The 21,031-nt window shown below is 42.2% G+C and overlaps 2 protein-coding genes across 10 annotated transcripts in view; both read right to left on the bottom strand.

Moving 5' to 3' along the window:
- Window positions 1-21,031, bottom strand: part of REPS1 (RALBP1 associated Eps domain containing 1) — a 499,053-nt gene that overhangs the window by 214,522 nt on the left and 263,500 nt on the right. The gene's annotated exons all lie outside the window — the stretch shown is intronic.
- The window catches only part of NHSL1 (NHS like 1), a 175,626-nt gene continuing 163,547 nt past the window's right edge, over window positions 8,953-21,031 (bottom strand). For 6 of the 9 annotated variants that reach the window (XM_061378302.1, XM_061378304.1, XM_061378306.1 and 3 more), the window contains 3 exons: window positions 15,349-18,771; window positions 14,701-14,830; window positions 8,953-11,270 (listed from right to left, as the gene is read on the bottom strand). In XM_061378302.1, the coding sequence (XP_061234286.1) occupies window positions 10,553-11,270; window positions 14,701-14,830; window positions 15,349-18,771 (4,271 nt within the window). In that variant the 3' untranslated portion in view covers window positions 8,953-10,552. Of the gene's footprint in view, window positions 11,271-14,246; window positions 14,299-14,700; window positions 14,831-15,348; window positions 18,772-21,031 lie in introns of all 9 variants that reach the window. The other 3 variants (XM_061378303.1, XM_061378305.1, XM_061378311.1) reach the window with 2 other exon arrangements.

Genomic DNA, 21,031 nt, shown 5'->3' with positions numbered 1-21,031 from the left:
TTCTTCAGCTTATGATGTGGCTCTCTGTACAACAGGTTTTCCCCTGACACAGCATTATAAAAGCAAAGATCCTTCCAACAGAAGAAACTACTTCCATTCTGGGTCACAGTCAGTAAAACAGCAACAAACATTGTAATGTAACTCAACATTTAAAAATACCTGTAACAGAGGTTGCCTGACAAGCCACAGGGAAGCAAGGTTCAGCATTACAGATGCCTTCAGATGTAACTGCAATCTTCAGTGAACTTTTCAAAGCTCACTCCCAAGCTAATGTGCAATAAGATTTCACCTGTGGCCTGGGTTGTGCAGAGCTATCAAGGAGTTCCTAGGATTTAAAGGGACCCTTAAGCAATCATTATGCAGCCAAAATCTGTTTTTCTTGGCTGGTTTCAATTAGATGCTAGTGCTGCTCTTGACTTCCTTGAGAATTACTTAGCTGCTACCACCTGGCTGAGGCTTTCCAATCCCACAGGCTGCTGTGGTCTTTTCCTATGCCCATCTGTGAGTACATTTAACTTTTTCCAGTCCTCAGAGAGGGGAAAACTGGGAAGAATAAGTATCTTCTAGGGACAGGGACACTCTTGTTGTCAGGTCTGTAAAAGTGCTTGGCCCATGGAGAGCTGCCCTCCACTCCTGACAGGCTTGCTACAAAAAAGCCAGTGTTCAAGACCAGTAGTGATACTTCAGACATACTCCGTTTTGTCAGAGTGCTGTGAGCATACCACATAGGCTGAGGAGAAAGGGTGGGCAAAGTAGCAAGGTTTCTTCAGAAAACTAAAGTGATATGATTGTATTGCATGGGGTGACAGTCTTCTCCTCCCACTGACTTTTCTGCCCTGTTATGGCCTCTTTGTGAAATCTGCATGAAATTAAATAATTCCAAAATTATAAAGTTTCAGTTTCATGGAAACTAAAGCTTCAAGGAAAGTGACCGTGATGGTGACCTCACTGAGGGGAAAACTGTAGTATTCATCTCTTTTAAGACACCAAGAAAATCCACGTAGACGAAAGACTCCATAACTACAGTGAGCATGTTACTGCAATGTGCCCTGTGCGACACAGCAGAGAATACCCAACAAGGAACAGAAAAACAGGTGTTTGTATTTGGTTGCCCACAAAACTCTGGCAGAATAATGAAGTTATGTTAGTTTTATTTGTGGTATTATTGCCCCCTGTACACAATTAAAGGAGCAAATGCAGCCTTTGAACAAGCCACTAAGATAGATGTTTGCTTGAACTTCATGCTCTTTAGCTGAACTATGAGTTTCTATGTGCCACTGAGCTGTTTTTACTTACCTGGTCTTCTAAAGGGATGAAAATACAGATGATGCCGCAGTGAGCCTGGTGCACATCCACTCTGTGTCCACTTTTTGCAGTCCGTTAATGCCACTCAAGCAGCAGAATGATAGAATTAATCTGATAGAACTGAGTATCTCCAGTTCCGCTGAAGAAGGAACAGAAATGAGTGTGTCTGACAGGTGTGGATTAATTTGTGTGGTGCTGCCAAATGGTTTGTGTCCCTATAGTCCAAAGGGAATTTCTAGAATAATAAATTTAGTAACTAGTACCTACTTTCCTGCATTAGGGAGCTGAGGTTTCATTTTTACCAAATAAACCTTGTACTACCTAGAGCCAAAGCTTGGTCTTAATTAGCCTGTAATAGAGCAAAAATTATTACCCACTTACCATAGGTATTCACTGGGGTGATTCTTACGCAAACCTCCCCCAATTTTTCTTTTTTCCTTACAAAGGCCACAATTTATGTAGATTGTATCACATCAGATTACATATTACTTTCTACAATCACACATTTTTCCTACTTAGCTGTGTGAGTCAGCACAGGCAGGATGCAGAACAGCCACAAACCCATGGATGAAATGAAAGAGTAAGTTTATCTTCATTACCTCACCAACCGGGGGATCCCCAAAGCAGCACCCACGCAGGGAAGTAGGCACCACGGAGCTCAGTCCATGCTAGAGGATCATCATACTTGCTGGTTCTGCCTGTGTATCAGGGATTCACACAGGCTCAGTTTACCACTGTGCTTTGATCTTTCCCTTAGCAGGGCAGGAATCTCAGGCATGTCTGATAGGGTGCCTCTAAGTCTATGGCAGGCCTGTGTTATCTAAACACAGATGTTCTATTTGTCAAACACACAAGGCTAAACAACAATTACCGTGATGCATGTGTTTTTCTACACCCCAGCTGCAAGTCACTTGAGCATGTTTATAATCCTCCTCACCAGCCTTCCGTTATTATCCCACATTGGTTGTTCATATACCACAATAAAAACATTGTGCCAACAGGAGCCAGGGAGGAGAGGAAAAAACTTGGGTTCTTTGCAGACATGAAGGAAACAAACTGAATTCCAGGTTCCAGTATCTTCTCGACTTACAGGCTGGTGAAAAGTGCAATTGAAGACTACAAGAAAAAACATAGATCTTGTCTATTTTTTTCAGTATTCCCAGTTAGGTCCTGTTTGATGCCTAAACAGGCATTCTTTTCCAGGTAGCATTTCTTAGGACATCCAGTTCTTGAAAAATGCAAATTGAGATGTTTGGCCATTTATCTTACCAGTTGGCTCACTGAAAAAGTATTTAATACATGCTTCCTTTTGTCCCAGGGCCATCTCACAGATACTTGGGAAACCCAAATATTTGCAAGTGAAGAGAGCACAGTATAACAGACTGTTCCAAGACAGTCTTGGAAGGTGTAGACTAACAGCCTATAGGAGAGGGTCCAACACTATGGGCACAAATTGATGTTGGGTGCTGACAGCAAAGACATCTCCCACCATGCATATAAGGGCATGTTGGGAGTGCCCGTCCATACCATCATTGCTAGGTGGTGTCACTACTATCCATAGCTGGTTGCAGTCCTTTCATGGGTGTAAGGTGGGGTGGCTGAGGACACAGAGCTGAGCTAGTTTGTGAGAGCTGGGTAGGAAATGGGGTGATGAGCAAGAGCTTGGAGGTCAGGGTCAGTCTCTGGAATTCCGCTGGAGGAGAATGGAAAGAAGGCATCTGGGATTGTGACTAAGGAAAGCAGACATACTAACGGGGGGAAGGTAGTGGAGTCAAAGGATTGGCAGATTATGTTAGAAGAGGTGAGAGAAATGCGGCTGCAGGAAGTACTCCTCTGAATCCACAGTCTAGGAAACCAGCAGGTTTCAGCTGCCTGCAGTACCTGAAGAGCCAGGAAGGCTGGAGGCCCCTGTGCTGTCAGGCATATATGTGGGCTGGCACCGGAGCAGGAGTGGCTTCTACTGATTGTATTTTCCGAGACAGATGAACTTCAGGAGCCCACAGGCTACATACCAGGGCATAAGGGACAATTAGGATTAGACTCCATCATATTTATTGCTTTTAGCAGGCCTTTCAGAAGATACACCAGTATCACAAAGGAATCTTGATGCTAGCAAGATGTCTGCAGCAGGATGAGGAAATACTCCTGAAAGAATACTACTAAGGCAGCCTACATAAGTTACTAGATGACATGAAGTGTGGCTTATCCAAAAAAGGAAAAGTCTGACAAACAACAGTAACAACCGGAATGACTTTTGAGGGAGACATTTTCAGTTTATTGTCAAGATACTTTCTTCCCTCTTTTCTCAACAAGTATTTTAGGTAACTTCTAACACGGACTAACAGTTTCACGCTTAAGAGGTCACTACAGTTTCCCACACACTGGTGATAATTTCAGACAGAGCATGTTTGTGGCACAGAAAGTGATTTTTGAGATTCTTTGTTCCCAAAATCCAACCTGGGTCTACAGAGGCTGTCACGTCACACAAGAAACTCATGCCATGAATTAGATGACCAATTTATTGCATAGTCCATGCTGGGCTCCAGACCTGCCCTTCAGAAAAGGCTGTAGTTTTACTCAAGCTCACTTGCTCAGGGTTGTGCTTAACAGTCTAGAAACAAAGTAATGCTGTGTCTTTTTAAACTCGGAGGAATAACCTATCAGCTGCTTTGTTTTCTTTTTTTTTTTTCCATGTCCCCCCCATGCCACAATTTCCACGTCTGACAAATTTGGTAAAAAGCTGTATCAGTAAATGGAGAAAACCAGGCTTGTCAATGTTCTGTGTGGGAATAAATAAAGGGCTAAAACCTCTTGAATATTACACTGAGGTAACACCTTTTCACCTGTATGACACATCACAGAGACCTTTCTGTCCAGGATTTTCTCAAGTGATTTTCTCACTACCATTAATGAGGGCAGTGACAGAAACAGGGACAAAATCCTTCAGACCGATCCTGAATGATGGTCTGGATAATGGATAAAGTGTGCTGTGTATGGGAATATGCCAGTTCCATCTGGGATTGCCAGTAGTTTGGTACTGCATGTCACGCCCACAGCCTGCAAGTGGATATAAGCTATCCCAAAGCCACATTTTCACTTGTGTGCTACTACATGACCTCTGCTCCTGGCCACATTCTTCCTGGTGCACACATTCTTGTCTTTAAGATCTCCTTTCTGCAATGTGCTCTGTGTTAGGACCCTATAAAAAGGTAAATATATTAAAATCATTATCACTCCCTAGTTGGTGACTGTTGTACTGACTGTAGAAATCTGGCCTTTCCTTTTTTTTAATCCTTTTAACCACATTGCAGCTCCCAGTTGACACAATAATTTACAACAATCACCGTTTCTGAAGTACCGCATTACAACATTCTCATGAAGGAGAGAAGGATGGGACCATCTTTCAGACTCTGCTAGGGCAGCTTCTCCACTGGTGATGCTGCCTTGGGCACTGAATGCTCTTGTCACTGTAGTACTCTTCCACTGGTTTTGAACTGGCCTAGAAAGCAGTTTGCCTTTTCCAGATGAAATTACTAGCTACTTTTCTAATACTCTTTTAACACTGGGCTGCAGAAAAATGGACACAAATTCCTGCCTACAGCACCTAACAATGGATATTTGACTGACTTTTAAAGAAGACATTTGTTTACTACTGTGACGTACAAGAACAACTTGTGAGTTCTTAAATGCTGCCACTGTAGAACCATTCTTCTTCAGATGCAGGTGGGACATTCTATTTTGGGTACTTCTTGTTTGTTGCCAGATTTTATCTAATTGTTTTTGTAATTTATATCTTCACCCCCAACCAAATAAGTTTTTATGATCTAAACACAGACCTTACATTTTTATTGTTTTTTTTTTCACAAGGTAGCGAATATGCATAAACTTCTGCAACCTACATGTCTTAATAGATGTTTACTTTTTTGTTCATTCAGTACCTACAATTTCTGTTTTACACTGCAGGCTGGTGCACAAATAGAGCAGTATGCTACAAACAGAAGCTATTTGGGTACACTGGGGTTGGCTTTTCTATATATACCCCCCAACATGCATATACTCTCACATTTGGATTCACTATTAACAGGCAATTTCAAACTAGAAATCAATGACATTTTGAATTTGCATTGTTGGCAGAAGAACTGATGGGCCCTTAAGTGTTGGTTGTGCATTATGTGAAAGAACCTGACTGCATAAGAGGTAAATTTGCAACATAAAACATACTCAGTTCTGCTGGGGCAGCACTATCAAGGCTTTTACCCAGTCTTTCAAAACAACAGATGATATAGCACATCTTTACATCTTTAACGACATCTCTCTCTTTTACTCTGCTGAGTATTTACTAATTCACACCAGTGTAGCCACTGTCATGATCCAGTACTGAATACCTGGCAAGATTTTAATGCTGCACTGTGATTTAAAGTTGGTAAGACCTCTTTAGAACCAAGAAAATTACCTAATTTCAGAAGGCTTTCTTTTCTAGTCTTATCTGGGAAAGAAATGAACTTCTGAAAGTTCTTCAGAAAATAAAGTATATGGCAGGAACTCAGAGCTAAGACAATGTACTTTGAACATTATATAGCTAATGTAATTTGTAGCTTTGTGGGTTTTGTGAGTGCTTAAGTTATGTTAAATAAAATAGATAAAATTATTCCTCATTGCCACTGTCAGCTATTTAACACAGTTTTTTTGTCAAAGTCTGTCCTTTTCATTTTCCCTTAGAGAAGCAAACAATGCAGCATTTTGAACCACTTTGGAAGTCCTGTAGTAACAGTTCTGTTGGAGCAGCGAAAGTCACTATAAATGGCTTTTCCAGAACTTTGTGGGAGCCAAACAATACCTGACAAGATGTATTTGCTTGTAATATTATGAATCCATGTATGCCTGTGCTGCATGCACAAGCGGCCTCTCTTCTCTCCCAGAAACAACTGAAGGCGTAGCAAATACCAGAGCACAGGTGTCTGTGGAGAGCTGGAGCAAGTCCATGGAAATCCCTGGATGCAGGGCTCTCGGCAGAAGTTAGGCAGGATGAACTTGAGCTTTAAGTTCCTGATCCTATATTCTTTCCAAACTCCAGGCACAGCTTTTCTGTGCAGAACCCTTCCCACAGTTGTGCCTGTAGTCACCTGCCTCAATGTTGCCTGGGCTCTCCTTAAGCATTCCTCCCTTCAGCCCATTACTGCTTCTCTAAGCTCACACGGTTTTGCTCTTTTTCCTTTTCTAAAACATTTTTCCTGTGTTTGACTAACTTTGGCCTTCTATAGCCTTTGAATTGTAAAAAAAAAAAAAACAAAAACTATTTTTTTCTTACCCCTTGTTGTGACTGTCCTGTTGTTCCTTTGCCTTTTTCTCTCTTCTGTACTTAATGAAACTTGTCTTCAAGAATCTGCATATCCTGCCCACCTCATACCTTACTGTTGTTCTGTGCATTCACTATACTTTTCTTCTCAGCAATCTTCCTGCTTCACCCTTTCTGCCATTATTCTGTGCCTTCCTTCAGGCCAAGCCTTATGCATGAACCAGCATCTAATTCTGGTTCTTCAAAACCCTGCCTTCATCAAATCTCTTTTCCCGATTCTTTTAACTGATTTCCAGTAACCTTCCAAACCTCCTCTCACCAAGCTATTGCTCCTTGCATAACTATCTTTCATTTAAGTTAATAAATTCTCCTCTCTCCAGTATATAAACAGTGAAGGCTTGTAAATGCCATAGAGCCTCACAAATGTATTAATAACTGAGGGGCTCTAATTCTAAGGCAGACCAGGGCTGCCTACATCTGACAGCAGTAAGAGAGAACTCTGAACATCAACAGAGGAAGCAAAGAATGAGTTAATACAGAGCAGAATTTCGGAAAAGACTGATGCTGAAAATCATTCCCAATAAAAGGAAAACCAGAAATTAATCTCCCATCTAGCTTCAATTATGAATTTTGGTTCAGAGGCAAGCTGTAAACCAGCTGTAAGCTCTGAACAAGCCCTCTAAGTGACAGTAAGATTCATTAAACATCAGGATGACAAGTCTCCTTTTTCTCCTTAGCACGGTCAGTGCGTATTTTTCATCCTCTTCTACTGCTCTGGATGTCTAGCAGAGGTTTGCTAAACTTCAGCTATACTTGTTGACCAATAAAGCCACAACTGCAAAACCTCCCTATGAAGGAAGCTTATAATGGAAGAAAGCAGCACTGAAGTTGGATGCATGACAGAAAATTAGTAATGTTTTCCTTAGCATAATTACATACACACCAAAGTTGTTGCCAGTACAGAAAATACAGCCTAAAGCTGTCGTGCTTTTAAGGTTTTGTAGCAGAAACTTGGGCCAAGGAGTGTACTGCTGAGGAAACTGAGCTACTGACCAATTCTGTGTGCTGCTTCAGAACGTGATGGCAGTGGGGAGATGACACAGTGGTATCTCCTTAAGAAAGTTTCCTCAGTTGCCTACATACGTATCATTACAAGCACTATTAAACATATTTCAGCACATTTAATGTATTTCACTGTACCTTATACTGTATACAATGTAGTCATGTAGCATTATCAGTAGGGCTACACAAGCACTGCCTTCAGCCAAAACCTGAGCCTCAACCCAAACTCACCTAACAGCAGATGCAGGTTTTAGATGAGCATCAAGGCTACCTGTTGCCAGTGGAGAAATCCAGTCATGTAACATTCATGTTAAATGTCACCTACCCGCCTTGACAAGATGGTGTGCCATGTGAGCTGGGACTTCCCAAAGTGTTCCCCATATCACCTATAGCAATACGCAGAAGCATCAGCTGGCCAGCATGAGGGAAACAAGCTGGCCAGGCTCCCTCCCTCTCCTACAGGCACTTCATGCAAAATGCTGCCAAGTCCTGCACGAGCTGCAGACACTGTAATTCTCTCCAATGCTGCCATTTTTCATTTAGATGATTTCCCCATTTGTAAACACGAAAACAAAGCCTGAGCATTTTCCTGCTGGGATGGTGGCATAAGGACTAGTCAGCAGTTACACATAGCTCTAAAAGGGGCAGTACCTGCTGTTAAAAGGACACTGTGCTCTAAGTTCCATGTGGTCAGCTCTGGAAGAAACACCAAAGCAATACTCATGAGACATTTAGCAGCTGCAGGACGTTTTGCACTCTCTCTTTGAAACAGTATGTAATTCAGATCAGTATTAATAATACCTGAAACACTCTATCCAATTAGGTTTGCATGTAATTAAAAGAAAATCCAATGGTTTAAAAATATATTTAGCATTGAAACATAGTAGAAAGTTTGCTGTGCGCCACTTAATCCCACACATGTTCCAGTGAGTGCAGCTGGATTCACCTTTTCCATTTCACTTTTCACACACTGCTTATAATCTGGTTCTCCAGGAATTTTAGTTCTCGGGGACAGGTTGCAAGTAAGAGGGAAGTAGTAGAAACTCTCACAAATGATAACTGTCAAAAGCTTAGGATTATTTCATTTTTTTTAGTCTCAGCACTGAGATGCCAAAATAGGAAGGATGGGTAAGCAGGTTTTAGTTGTCTGTGAAGTGAATTAGTACATTTTGCGATGAAAACCGGAGATTAGTAGCTGGATGCATGGTTTATGGCATTTGGTGGGTTGCCATATGCTGTGGGACACATCTTTTGAAGGAGATTTTAATCATCTCAAAAGACAATATGGCAACTGGCAGCCTTTTTCTTTATTGAAGCAAAGTCACAGCATTTTCATCACTATTCCCCTCCTGGGAAGGGAAGAGTTAAACAAAGGCCCCTGAAATTTACATTACTAACAAGTAGAAGGATTGAAGAAAGAGATTACAAGCATATTTCTCTAAAATAAATAATCTACAAAGAGTGCTTTTTCTTCTTAAAAGCAATCTAAAAATGTATAAATTCTACAGTACGGAGATCAAAAGATATTTTAACAACTTTCAGTATTTACAAACAATACAAAAACTGCGCACGCCATCAAATGATGCAAAATTCTCCTTAAAAATTAAAAGCTTCATTGCTACTAAGAACCAAAAACTCCAGCCAATATTTCAGTTTTAATTAATGGTCTTCTTTGCAATTGGAAAACCGTTACGTGTTTTTATTATCTGTAAAATATACAATAAAACTGAACCTCACTAAATTATTCAGGTTAAAAAAGAAGAGAAATACTGCAGGCAAATCAAAGAGGAAAGTAACCGTAACTTATTCTTTGGTAACCAAAAGTTAGCAAGTATCTGTATTTCAAGTGATGAAAAGTAATAAATCTTCCCATTTTGACCAATGGAAGACAGACTTCTGGCAAAACACAGCTCCCATTTTAGTTCTGAAAGACAGGCTCCACCTGCAGCTCTGTAGTGCAAGTTCTCAAAGTCAAATTTTCCTTTCTAATTCAGAAACGTCACCCTTCCAAACTCTAGCAGTACACTGCATAATTCCTCTCCCACCTTTCTGCTGTCTGCTCGCATCCTCCCCACACATCCAGTTGTTCCAGTTCTCTAAGGGAATACTCCAGTCAAGGAAGCAATTCACTTGGAAATGAGTGCTTCTCCAAGCGTGTGTGTGTGTGGCTGCATAGCAGCTAGTGGGGTGTTATAAAACTCAGCTCCCTTTTCCATGTTAACTACGTATTTAATTTTCCCTCAGGAAAAACCAAAAATAGAGGTACCCCTGGACCAATTCGTAACTTGGTGCACTAACTGCTTTAGCAGGACACGCTCCACTGAACACTGGGGGTATACATACCCCAGTAATAAGCCATGTAACACCGCAGCACCAACCCTACTCCCTTCTCATAGGTGAATGGGCCTCTTTGTGCCTCTCCCTGCTTAACAAATGCACTACGCTGCACCACTACAATGCTTTTGAAGCAAACATCCAGCTTGTACCACAGGAGCCCTCCCATTCCTCTTTTTCAGGCTTATTCCTAAATGTTGCTTGCGCAATTGCAGTCAAGAAAAAGAAAAACTTCACACCCCTACAGGTTCTGTGAAAACTGGCCCCCCCCTCCCCCCCGCCAAGAGGACTTCTAAGGCTTTACACTAAAAAACCAAAATTCAACTGTTAACCTTCTTTAAGCCACAGACCACTCATTCAACCCAAGTCCTCCCCACCCCAACCCAACCATGCAGAACTATCATTGCTTTAGCATTTAAACACACACATGCAGTTCATGGATTAAATGCTCAGCAAAGTAAACTTGTCCTGGTCTGGACTTTCTTCTGGAATCTAGTCCTCTGTCATTTTCTAGACTAATATCCAATGCCTTTTGTCACCACTGTCTTACAACTTTCATTCAGCTGAAGGGCTTAGATACTTCCTTGAAGTACCTGGTTCAGTCAGTAAGTCTAGATGGGTTGGATCCAAGGTCTCCTTGCAGCCTGCCTCCTCAGCATACGGGAAGTCATTCACATCCACTTCATCACTGTTAAACATATCAAGCTGTCTCTCTTGCTGCTCTTCCAAAGTCCGTCGGACCCTGCCCTCTGACTGTTCCACCACCTCCCCATCTCCTTCACTAATGACGGTCATGGGGCTGCTCTGGATGCGGTTGCGGACATTGTACTTGCTGCTGGCAGCAGAGGGGGGTGTCCGGGACCGGCCGTACCTAGTACCAGAGAAGGACATGCTCCTTGGCATCAGACCCTCACTCTTGGCCCACTCTTCCTGGGCCCGTTTGCTCTTGCTGGGTGAGCAGCTGGCAGGGCTGTCAGAAACGTCCGGGGACACATCTGTTCTTGTCCGGTGGAACCGCGGGTCCGTGTTCTTCAACATCTCTGCTGCGGACATGCGGGAGCTGGTGTCACAGCGGCTCCCTTTCTTCAGCAGCAGGGCTTTGAAGTTGTCATTGCTGGTGCTGCTCTTGCGAACGCTCCTCTGGATGGATCCGGCTTGTTTAAGGGTAGTTAAGGTGGGGGAAGCACCAGTGGGAGTTACGGGGGGCGACGGAGAATGGTTGCGGGTACGGTCGTCTTCTGAGTCTTTACGGCCAAGGACTTTCCTTTTGGATCTGAGTGGGGAAAATAGCAAAAAAAAAGAGGACCAAACAAAAAATTAAACTTTTTACCTCTCCTAATTTAACTCATCTTAAAGGGATGACAATGAATTAAGCTAAAGCAGAGAGAGGGATAAGGGAGAAGTAATCTAAATCTAAAGCATGAGTAAGAACACCACCAAAACTGTATAGGCATTAATGCAGGTATTACAGGTATAAGCTAAATTTTATTGTTCTTCTTCTGCAAATCTGGAACAATGAAACTACTAAAACTGGCAATATGATGTCCAAAACACTTCAGCAAGTTTAGTGAATCAGGTTTTCTGGAGTCAATGTTCAACTGCTAAGATTAATGCATTATAAAGATTATACACAGTGCCATTTATCTGTTAGTTTGGGGACCTGATTAAAAGTATGTCATCTACAGTATGTTTGGGGTTTTTTGTTTTCTTTTGGTCTACTATTTCATTTGATGCTCCTTGGAGAATTAGAAGTGCAGTGTAGTGCACTTGCTTTTAGAAAAGGATACTGCAGTGCACTGCTGCTGAAGTTAAGACGGAGTAAAGGGAGCTACAGGTGACTACTCTGGATTAAATAATTTAAAAACAAAAGTCTCCTCCTCAACCTAAATATTAACTGAATAGTGAAAATTGAGACTTCCAGCTTCTATTAAGATGCACAGACAAAATTCACAGTTCTGTTGGTGCTCTGTCATTGAAACTCTGCGACTAAATGAAGGCAAGACCAACTTCCTGACATGAAAGTGCTTTCCAAATGGAAGGATGCAGCTTTTATTAATTTCAAGTAAAGTGCAGGGATAACAAAACAAAATTAAAAAGCAGTTATGGAGGTGGGAATAAGTGGAAACTGGACTTCTATTGCCCATTTTCCCATTATTAGAAATGTTTTACATGCCTGGTGTCTGCAGCAAAGCTGCTTTGCTTTTTTGCAGGCTAAGCAAGAATTAATTCAAAAACATCGTATAAAGGCTAATTTTACATATGCTATTTTGGCCAAATTTTTAAAACAAGTCAGGAAACTTGTTACAAGATTAGCATGCTGTAATTTGGTATGAATTTTTATCAACCATGTGTTCAATACAGATCGTTCCACTCGTAAAACAGGTTTCTACTTAATGTGTTCTTTAGCTCTACTTTCTTAAAGGCCGTGTCAGCTGAGTAGGTGAGAGCAACAGACATTGCCATAAACTCTGCCAAGACTTTGGAGTGATGCTGTCTCTCTAGTGGTGAAGTTTATGCACAGATCACTTATGATGCCCCCCACAGGCAGCTGTAACAGCTGTTACTTTCTGCTGCTGCTGCCTCCACCTGCCTTTCTGGAAGAAGAATGTAATACCAGCATCCAGTCAGCCTGAGGATGAATGGACACCAGAAGATAGCACAGGGATAAAATTATGCCTTTAGTACTGGCAAACGTAAGAAGCTTGTCTGCATTTAACTGTGTGTCAGTACCGTAGGCAGCAAGTGGATTTGGTGCTTGGATGCTCTGTGCATCTATGTGAACATGGGCGTGCATTAGTTACAGGGAAAAGACTTTCCCTTCATTAGGGTTTTGGCTGCCTATGGGTATCTTTAAACACTGCAATGCTGGGGTTGTACTGCTGCCAAAACCCAAATGAAATTCCAAATATGCAGAAAGCAAAATTCAGTTGCAAAGATCTTCAGGGCAAGACTATTATCCTGGTTTGATTCTGAATTGCTAGACTGAGAATGCAGTGTAGAGTATTCCATGCTTTTCTCAGCATGTATGAATTATGTCAAAAACTTAAAATTAAGAACCAGATTTGGTTTTGGTGGCTTTTCAGACTGAGATAGGGTACATATTCAAAGAAAACTGACTTAAACTTAGATTGTTCTTCCTGTCCTTAACACATGTACCACTAAATTTTTCGTCTTACTCCAAAGCTCATATTCAGGAGTTATCAATCCCCAAAATAACACCTTTTACAAATTGTGTGGGGGGGGGGGGGGGGAACAAGCCATTTTTAATTAATTAACAACCAAGGAAGATAGTAGTTCAAGTCTAAAGCCAGCAAAAGCAAGGTCTTAATAACAAATGTGTGAAGCAGTTCTAACTATGTCACATCCAGTTCCATTGTCCATTTCCCCATAAACTCACGAATTACATGTATGTGCATACACACAGAGATCCACTCCCTATCTGCATACAGAATGGAGAAGGGCTAGTGGCCAGAATACTTCATTCTAAAAACAGATTTGTCGCAGTCCTGCTAAGTACCATGCAACACAAATGCAACAGACCATTTTTAGAACAGCTCCCACAAGCCAAGTCTTAAGGAGTAACCATGAGTTGTAAAAAGGCAGTATCATATGTATGGAATTTTCTTTAACACCTGACACAGAATAGTTTCAAAGATGAAAAGAATAGCATTTGCATCCCAAGTGATGCAGTCTCTCAGCCACGTTCTCACAACAGGCTTTCTCCATCCCTCAGTACTCCTGATGCAGAACTCATGCACAGCTTCACAAACTGATCAAACCTAAATAAACCTATACAGATGCTGCCAGGTGTTCTCTACGACCAGATAAAGAGGTGGCCCCTGTATCTTTTGAAGTTAAAGACAAAGCCACAAGATGGCACTATCACTACATCGATTCTAGTCTAAAAGCAAAAGCAAGCTCAGTAGTTCAGAGCGGTAATGGTCTTCTGTGTGTACTGTTTAAATGGTGCACACGTTTCATTTTGTGGTTTTAAGCCTTTTTTTTCTCTTTTTTTTTTTTTTTTTTTGCTTAGAATCTCAGGTGAACAGCACAAAAATCTAGTTGCCTATTGAAAGTGATTTTGTTTTTAAGGGAAATGAATAATGTCATTGATAATAGAGCCAGTACTGTACATTCATTCATGAACCAGTTTGACACAAGACACCCGACCTCAGGCTGGATTATGGCAAACTATAATCCAGCATTTGCCATATGTTTTGCCATATGACTGACATGTTGTGTTACTTGCCAGTTTCAGCCACGCTTGCCATGAAGCATTAGCGTTGAGCCTCTGTCCCAAACTGCACCATATAAGCAGCGAAGAGAGTAAAAAGAGATGGAGAAGAACAAGAATGAAAACAAAAAGATACACAGAAAAAGCAACAGTAGAGTTAATATGGCAGATTGAGAACAGTACAATAAATACTAGACGTAACTGATATTTTAAGGGACAGGATATTTATAATACAATTTACATTGATTTCATCTGCTAGCTTTTAGGTCAGAATTGATTAAAATATTATTTGTAGAACAATAAAACACTTTTTTTTTATCTTTTTCATATATCACCTTACTAGAAACCTGATAAATGTGTGCTTTCTGTTACAGCAATGACTGTTGTAATTGGGTGTTTTAGTAAATGTTAAATTGATTTCTGACAGAACTACAGGACCTGACTGTGGGAAGAGCAATTTCTGCAGTACCTGTGAATGGCTGCAAAAAGATCTTCGGTAGTCCTTGGTCTCGCTGGTGTTGCCACTCCATCTGCCTCTTCCCCATAACTATTGCTTGGCAGGAATGAACTATGCACTGTATCCGATTCGAACACCTCCACTATACAGAGAATGAGCATACTGTCAGTCCATCGTGGGAACTCAACAGGCATACAGTCCTGAAACCTGCTCGCACTGCCTCTGATCAAGGGAGTGCACTGCTGTCATGCTGTGATTTCTGAACAACACTTGCTAAGGAAACTGCAGTGCACAAAATGCCTGTGCTTGCTCACACACATAGACAGAGAACAACAGTGAAAGAAAACGTGTATGGCTTTCACTAACAAAAAATCAAAATTAACAAAGCTAACCACATTTTCATAGCATGAAATCTCAGCACAATTAGATAAAGCATCATTTTCTTTCCATGTCTGCAATAATGAGAAGTCAGAAATTGTAAGAAATCTCATAAAGTATTAATTGGGTCCCTGCAACTTTCTTTAGGCTTATAGTTGTAATTATTGCAAGGGGTTATTTTCTCTACAGAAGCCCACCTTAATGCTAGGATTGATATTCTCACTCCCCAGCTTCTTTAAAATACTGCTGCATCTGAAAAAAAGGCAAAGGAAAGAGACTCACCAGTTTCGTTCTCTTGAGATAGGTGCCCGTCAGTGTTACTGCCGCTGTCTTGGCTGCTGCCTGAACTGCTTCCTTCTTCAAAAGCAGACTGCTCCTCCTGCCTGGGTTCTTCTTGAACTGGTGATGCAGCAGGCTGTACCACAAAGGCATTAGCTCCCACTGTCTCTGAGAAGGTGAATCCAGCAGCTCCTCCCTCAGGAACCAGGCTGCCAGAGTCCATCTCGCTAGAACTGAGTCCATCTGTAAGACAATTTCTCGCCTCCTCGCAGTGTGCAAGCACAGCGTCTCTCTTAGTTGGGCTTGATGTGCTTCTGACAGTATCACTCACTTCAGCTTTTTTCTCCACTGTAAGATCTAACTGTGGAGGTGGTACAACAAGGAACAGTTTGGGTTTCTTTGAAATAGGAGGTGGTTTCTTGCTTGGCAGTATGACCTGAGTCTTGTCGGGAGATGCTGGTGACCCCTGAAGTGACATGCCAGAATGGAGGTCTTCACTCTGCACTGAAGGCTCAGGTATGTCTTCACCAGTTGTCCCCGGTGCATCAGCTTCAAAAGACTTGTTTAGACCCATGGCACTCGTAGGCTTTTCATCCCTGTCAAGTGCAGGTACATTATCGGACAGAACGACAGGAGAACCCCGAGCCAGTGTTTGAACTGAGTTTTTAAATGAAGTGCCTTGAGTTTTCATTTCCTCTTCACCTAAGCTGCTGCTGAGCCTTAGTGAGAGAGATGGCTTTAGGGAAGACTGAGATGATGAGCTTACAGCACCCTTTTCCTGAGAGGCAGTTTCAGAAGCAGATTCAGGTGATGGTTCACCTTCGGTTGCTTTTTTCACAGATCTCAGCTGCACCATTTGCAATGCTTTGGTAGTTACTAAGGGCATCACAGGTCTCGATGGATCTTGCTTGTTGAGTGGCTGTTTCACTGGACTGTAGCAAGACTCTTCCTGGTTACGTTTCTTAAAAGAATACTGTGGGCATATTGTTGCACCTTTTGTTAGTTTGGGATCAAGAGGTGGTGCTGGTGGCGGGACAGCTAAGGGGAAAGTGGAAGGAGGAGGACAAGGGGAAGAGAATGAACTGATGGAGGCTTCTTGTGGAAACCATGGGACAGTCTGGGCGAAGGAAGAATTTGCATTAGCTTCTGGTGGAGGAGGGGGAAACGTGGGAGAGGCTGGCAGTGGTGACAGATCCATGACTTCTGCTGGAGGAGGAGGAGGCGGAGGAGAAACTTCAGGGCAATGTGGAGGAGGTGTTGAAAGAAAAGGTGGCAGAAGGGGAGCACCAGAATCCGGAGCAGAGCTCAGGGTGGAGTCCAGTTTCTTCACACTCACGCTGCCTTCAGTAGATGTATTTGAAGAAAGAGAAGTGGAAGAGGAAGACATGGAGAGCGAAGACAGAAGAGAGGATTTCCTTTCAGGCACTTTAGGCTTCAGCTTGGATTTTCCATTTCCTGATGATGCAGATTTTAAAATTACAGGCACTGGAGTAAGTGCAGTGGGTGTATTGGACTGGCTGGAGTACCCACTTGATGGCGAAGTGACTCGGTGGGATTTCTCCGGAGAAGTGCTCTTTGGTTTGGCCAGTCCACTGGGCACTTGTGGCACAGAAGCCCTTGAGCCATCACTGAAGTGGCTGATGCTGTAATCACTGAGAGCAGATGATGTACTGACAGAATGGGTCACTGGGGATTTTACCTGATCATCTGCCACAGCTGCATAGTCGCTGTAGTAACCCCACTGGTCTGCATACTCTGACTTGATGCTACTTGTTTCACTCTGAGAGGGAGTGACTGTGCAGATGGAGTAGAGGTTTGGAGCAGTGGTGGATATCATGCTGCTGCTTGCGCTGACTGAGCTTTGGCTGCGGGAGCGCAACACCCAGGGATCCTCATAATCACTGCAGGGACTCTGGGAAGGGGAGCTGCCATTTTTGCATTTGAGATTCAACTGCAGAGAATGCTGAAGGGTGGCAATGAGGGTTTCATCAAGTACCTGTCCATTTGACTGGGCTTTTTTCTTGGGCATCCTTCTGAGTGAGTCTGTTCTGGATGGTGGCAAAGGCGGCTTCTTTGCCTTTTTCAGAGAGATGTTTCTTACAAGGGATTTTTCACCTTGGCCTGACTGATCATCCTGATGTTTCTTCTCCTTTCCTTCAAAGACATTTATCACACTGTCTCTGGAGTTCCCAAAACCATTAGTACTATCACAAGACACATCCGACTTCAGTCCAGAGTCCATATGCGCAGAACCATAATAACCATCATGGTCCACAGAGTACAGAGAAGTAGAATCATCTCTGACAGAAGTCCTCTCCAGGCTGCTGCTGCTCATGTTGCTACCAGGAGTGGCACAACCCGATGTGGTACAAACCACCTTGTGTGAAGGAGTCTCACTGTTTTCTGCAGACTTGTACAGCCAATGCTCTGTGCTGTTCACTGCCGCTTGTGCTCGCTCTCCTGAACAGCTAGAATCACTCCTACCGTCACTGTCCTGGGAAGGGTTTGGTAAAGTGAGATTGTTCCTACAGCTGTAGCCCATGCTCTGAGACGCAGCCTCTGCATTTCCAGGAGTGCTAAGAGAGACAGCAGAGTCACCAAGAGAAAGCATCATGACAGCATTAGATGGGATGGTATCTGACGTCTGTGAGTGACGGGTGGAGCTACTCTCACTCCAGTTACCGCTTGAAGAATGGTGATCTTCTTTCCCACTTACTGCACTGTTGGCAACAGGATTGTCTCTTGGCTTTGGGTAGGAAGTGGAGCTGGTAATTTTATTGTCCAATGATCCAACACTCTGGGCAGCATGAATAACTATAACTTCTGAAGAGGATGACAATGTTGCATTGGGTATGATGCTCGTTGAGTATGTGGCATGAGGAGAGACCACACATGCTGGGCTTGAAGACTTTTCACTATCATAGCTTCTCACCTCTTGAGACTTTGGCCTCGATAGGGTCCCTGTCGTGGAATTATTCCTCAGATGCACAACACTATCATCCACTTGCAATTTGCTTATCTGGTAGGGTAAAGAGCCAGCAATGTCTTCTGTCTGCCTAGAGAAGCTCTGTGTCTGCTCTAGGGACTGCAGAGACACTCTTGCACCAGCCCGAGGCAAGCTGTGAAAACCTATGTCACTATTTTGCCGAGAAGCAAATATAACTGCAGCAGAATCACTCATCACTGACATGTTTCCAGATGAGCTGGAGAACTGAGACATCTGGGCTGCAATGCCTTGTCCTTTCTGCGCTCGTATTCTTCTCATTGAAGGGGGCACAACTTTAACTTCCTCCGTCTGGCAGCTGGTGTCCTTAGTTTCAGAGCGCTGCATAGCAGAGCGATAGCTCTCTAGTCTCCCTAGCGTGGAACAGTGATCTGGGACATACATCGAATGCCCTCGGAAATCACTTTGGCCAGTGCCAACTGCTGGAGTCAAAATAAAACAATTACTTCTTGAAGCACAAATTCACATTTATCTTGTTACCCATTTAAAACCAAAGAACCCCAGCAACCCGCCTGACTGATCCCCATGCTGTTGCAGGTTATGCCTTCTGAAAAAAGAATCTGCAACAATGGATTTTGAACAGGCATCCCGTGTTTTCTGCATTTCTCTTCCCTTTTCTTTATTACCAGGAATCTTTGGCTTACAGATTTACCTGCATTCCTGCCACACATTTGAAACATGAAATCCTCTGTTTATGACATGGTAATAATTTCCATAGTAATCAGTTATGTCAGAAACCAAGTAGTACTGTTTTACTTCCAGTAGGCAAAGGAGCAGGCACAGACAAAGCCTGAGAAATTTGAAATGTGTTTCCATGCTAATGCCTTGTGCAATAAAGAAAAGAGGAAGGAAATCTGAAGACTAATATGAATAATCAGATCTGCTTTTTTAAAGCATTACACTTCAGAAAACAATTTCATGGGGTAAGGATAGCTCTCCAAGCCTTGCTGTTCATCTGAAAGGAGGCTAACACATTGAAACATGCATTGTTTGACCACAAATAATATATGTGCTCTAACAGCATTTATAAAAAGACATTACCCAGCACTGCAAAGAAAAAAAATAAATAACATTTCGCCATACAACTACTTTGTATTTTTCATTTAGAAAAAACTCCTAAGAAAAGGGCAAAAGAAACAGTTAGTACTGATGGTCGTCTCATCCTCAGCATGTCAGCAAATAAAAAATAACTGTACTTTTAAAAAAGAAGTGATAAACATATATTGGCATAAAAAAATGTCAACTTTGAGGATAATGGGAAAACAGGTTTAGTTCAAAATACAATTAGCACTGAGTCAGTAGAAGGGACTCCAGGGTTCCTTTAAATTTATGGTTTTTTTGGTAGCTGCCTTTTAAAATCACAAACCAGAGCACTGCTTTAAAATTAGTCTGTGTAAGGCTGTTGCTTTTCAAATCAGTTGCATTACTGTATAAATAGCAGACACAAACGGCAGGCGTGCTGCTGGAGATGCTTGTAAGGATGCTGCATATGTCACTGCGGGGGAAAATTGGTTATTTCAAGTCTCTGCCTTAGCTAGTCTTACAGCAGCAGTGAAGTAACAAGCACGCCTGATAGGACTGTTCCTCTTTCATATTTACTATATGAAACTGGATCAGGTATTCTTAGCATGTAGCTTTAACCACCACTTAAAGTATATTTAATTATCCTTATTCTTGGCAGGCAAAAGAGGGGTTTTAGAACAAAAGAGGGCTCTGAAAAGGCTACAGTGAAAGCAGCACACACAGAAAGATTGTTTACTTCTTTTCCCCAGGCACATAAGTAGTCTTTTAGCAGCTTGAAACCTATTTAGTTTGCTTTGTATAGATTCTCTCGCTCTCATGAAAATGTAGCCTCTTTCTGCTTCTGGTAGAGGTTTGCAGCAAAGCTAGGTACTCAGATGCTGGCAAACGTCTTGGATAATCTAATATGAGATACTGTCAGAACAGATGGACTACTGCAGCCAACCAAGAGAGGTATTTGCATATTCTGTATACAGTTATTAAGAGCAGTACAGTGATAAAAATAAATCAGCTTTGCTTTCCGTGTGTATTTTTTTGGTATAGAATCAGTGTGTGCACCTCTGGTTAAGAGAGAGATAAACATCAGAGCAGACATCACAAATGTCTGTGGAACTGTGACATTGCTGATGACAATTATTAGCCAATTAAAAATATCCAGTAATAAAAATCTGTGTACTAAATAACCAGAGATAGGGTATTTTCTTCTTCTACCACTGTGAGATACACACATGCATACAAATACATCCACCCACACACAGAGACAGAAGGATGGGGCTGGTGGAGACTGAAGCTGTCAGCGTTACACTACCACTGTCACATACTGACCTGTGGCTGAGAGCACCTCATTTCAGTATGTTTGTATTCACAAAGGAAGCTAAATGCACTCTGTTTCACAAGCAGTGTAACAGGGATGGATGGGTTATGCTTGCTTACAGCGTTACTGCTCGGGAAGATAAATGGCAAAGTGGAACACCACTGGACTTGCTAACCAACCTCTTCCTCCTTCCAAAACTAGGAGTGTTAGAATGCATTACTGGGACATGCTGTTTATGGCAAATGCACAACCATGTCCAAGATACCAAATTAAACCTTGGCACTCTATCTGTGCCACTAAATAAAAGAGGCCAACTACTTTTTGTAGAAATGCAGCGTATTCTGAAA

Source organism: Neopsephotus bourkii, unplaced genomic scaffold (genome assembly GCF_033783945.1).
Source record: "Neopsephotus bourkii isolate Nb327-2 ecotype Australia unplaced genomic scaffold, CSIRO-AGI_Nbou_v1 NB_1765, whole genome shotgun sequence".
Taxonomy (NCBI): Eukaryota; Metazoa; Chordata; class Aves; order Psittaciformes; family Psittacidae; genus Neopsephotus; species Neopsephotus bourkii.
This window is presented reverse-complemented; position numbering and strand designations above follow the sequence as displayed.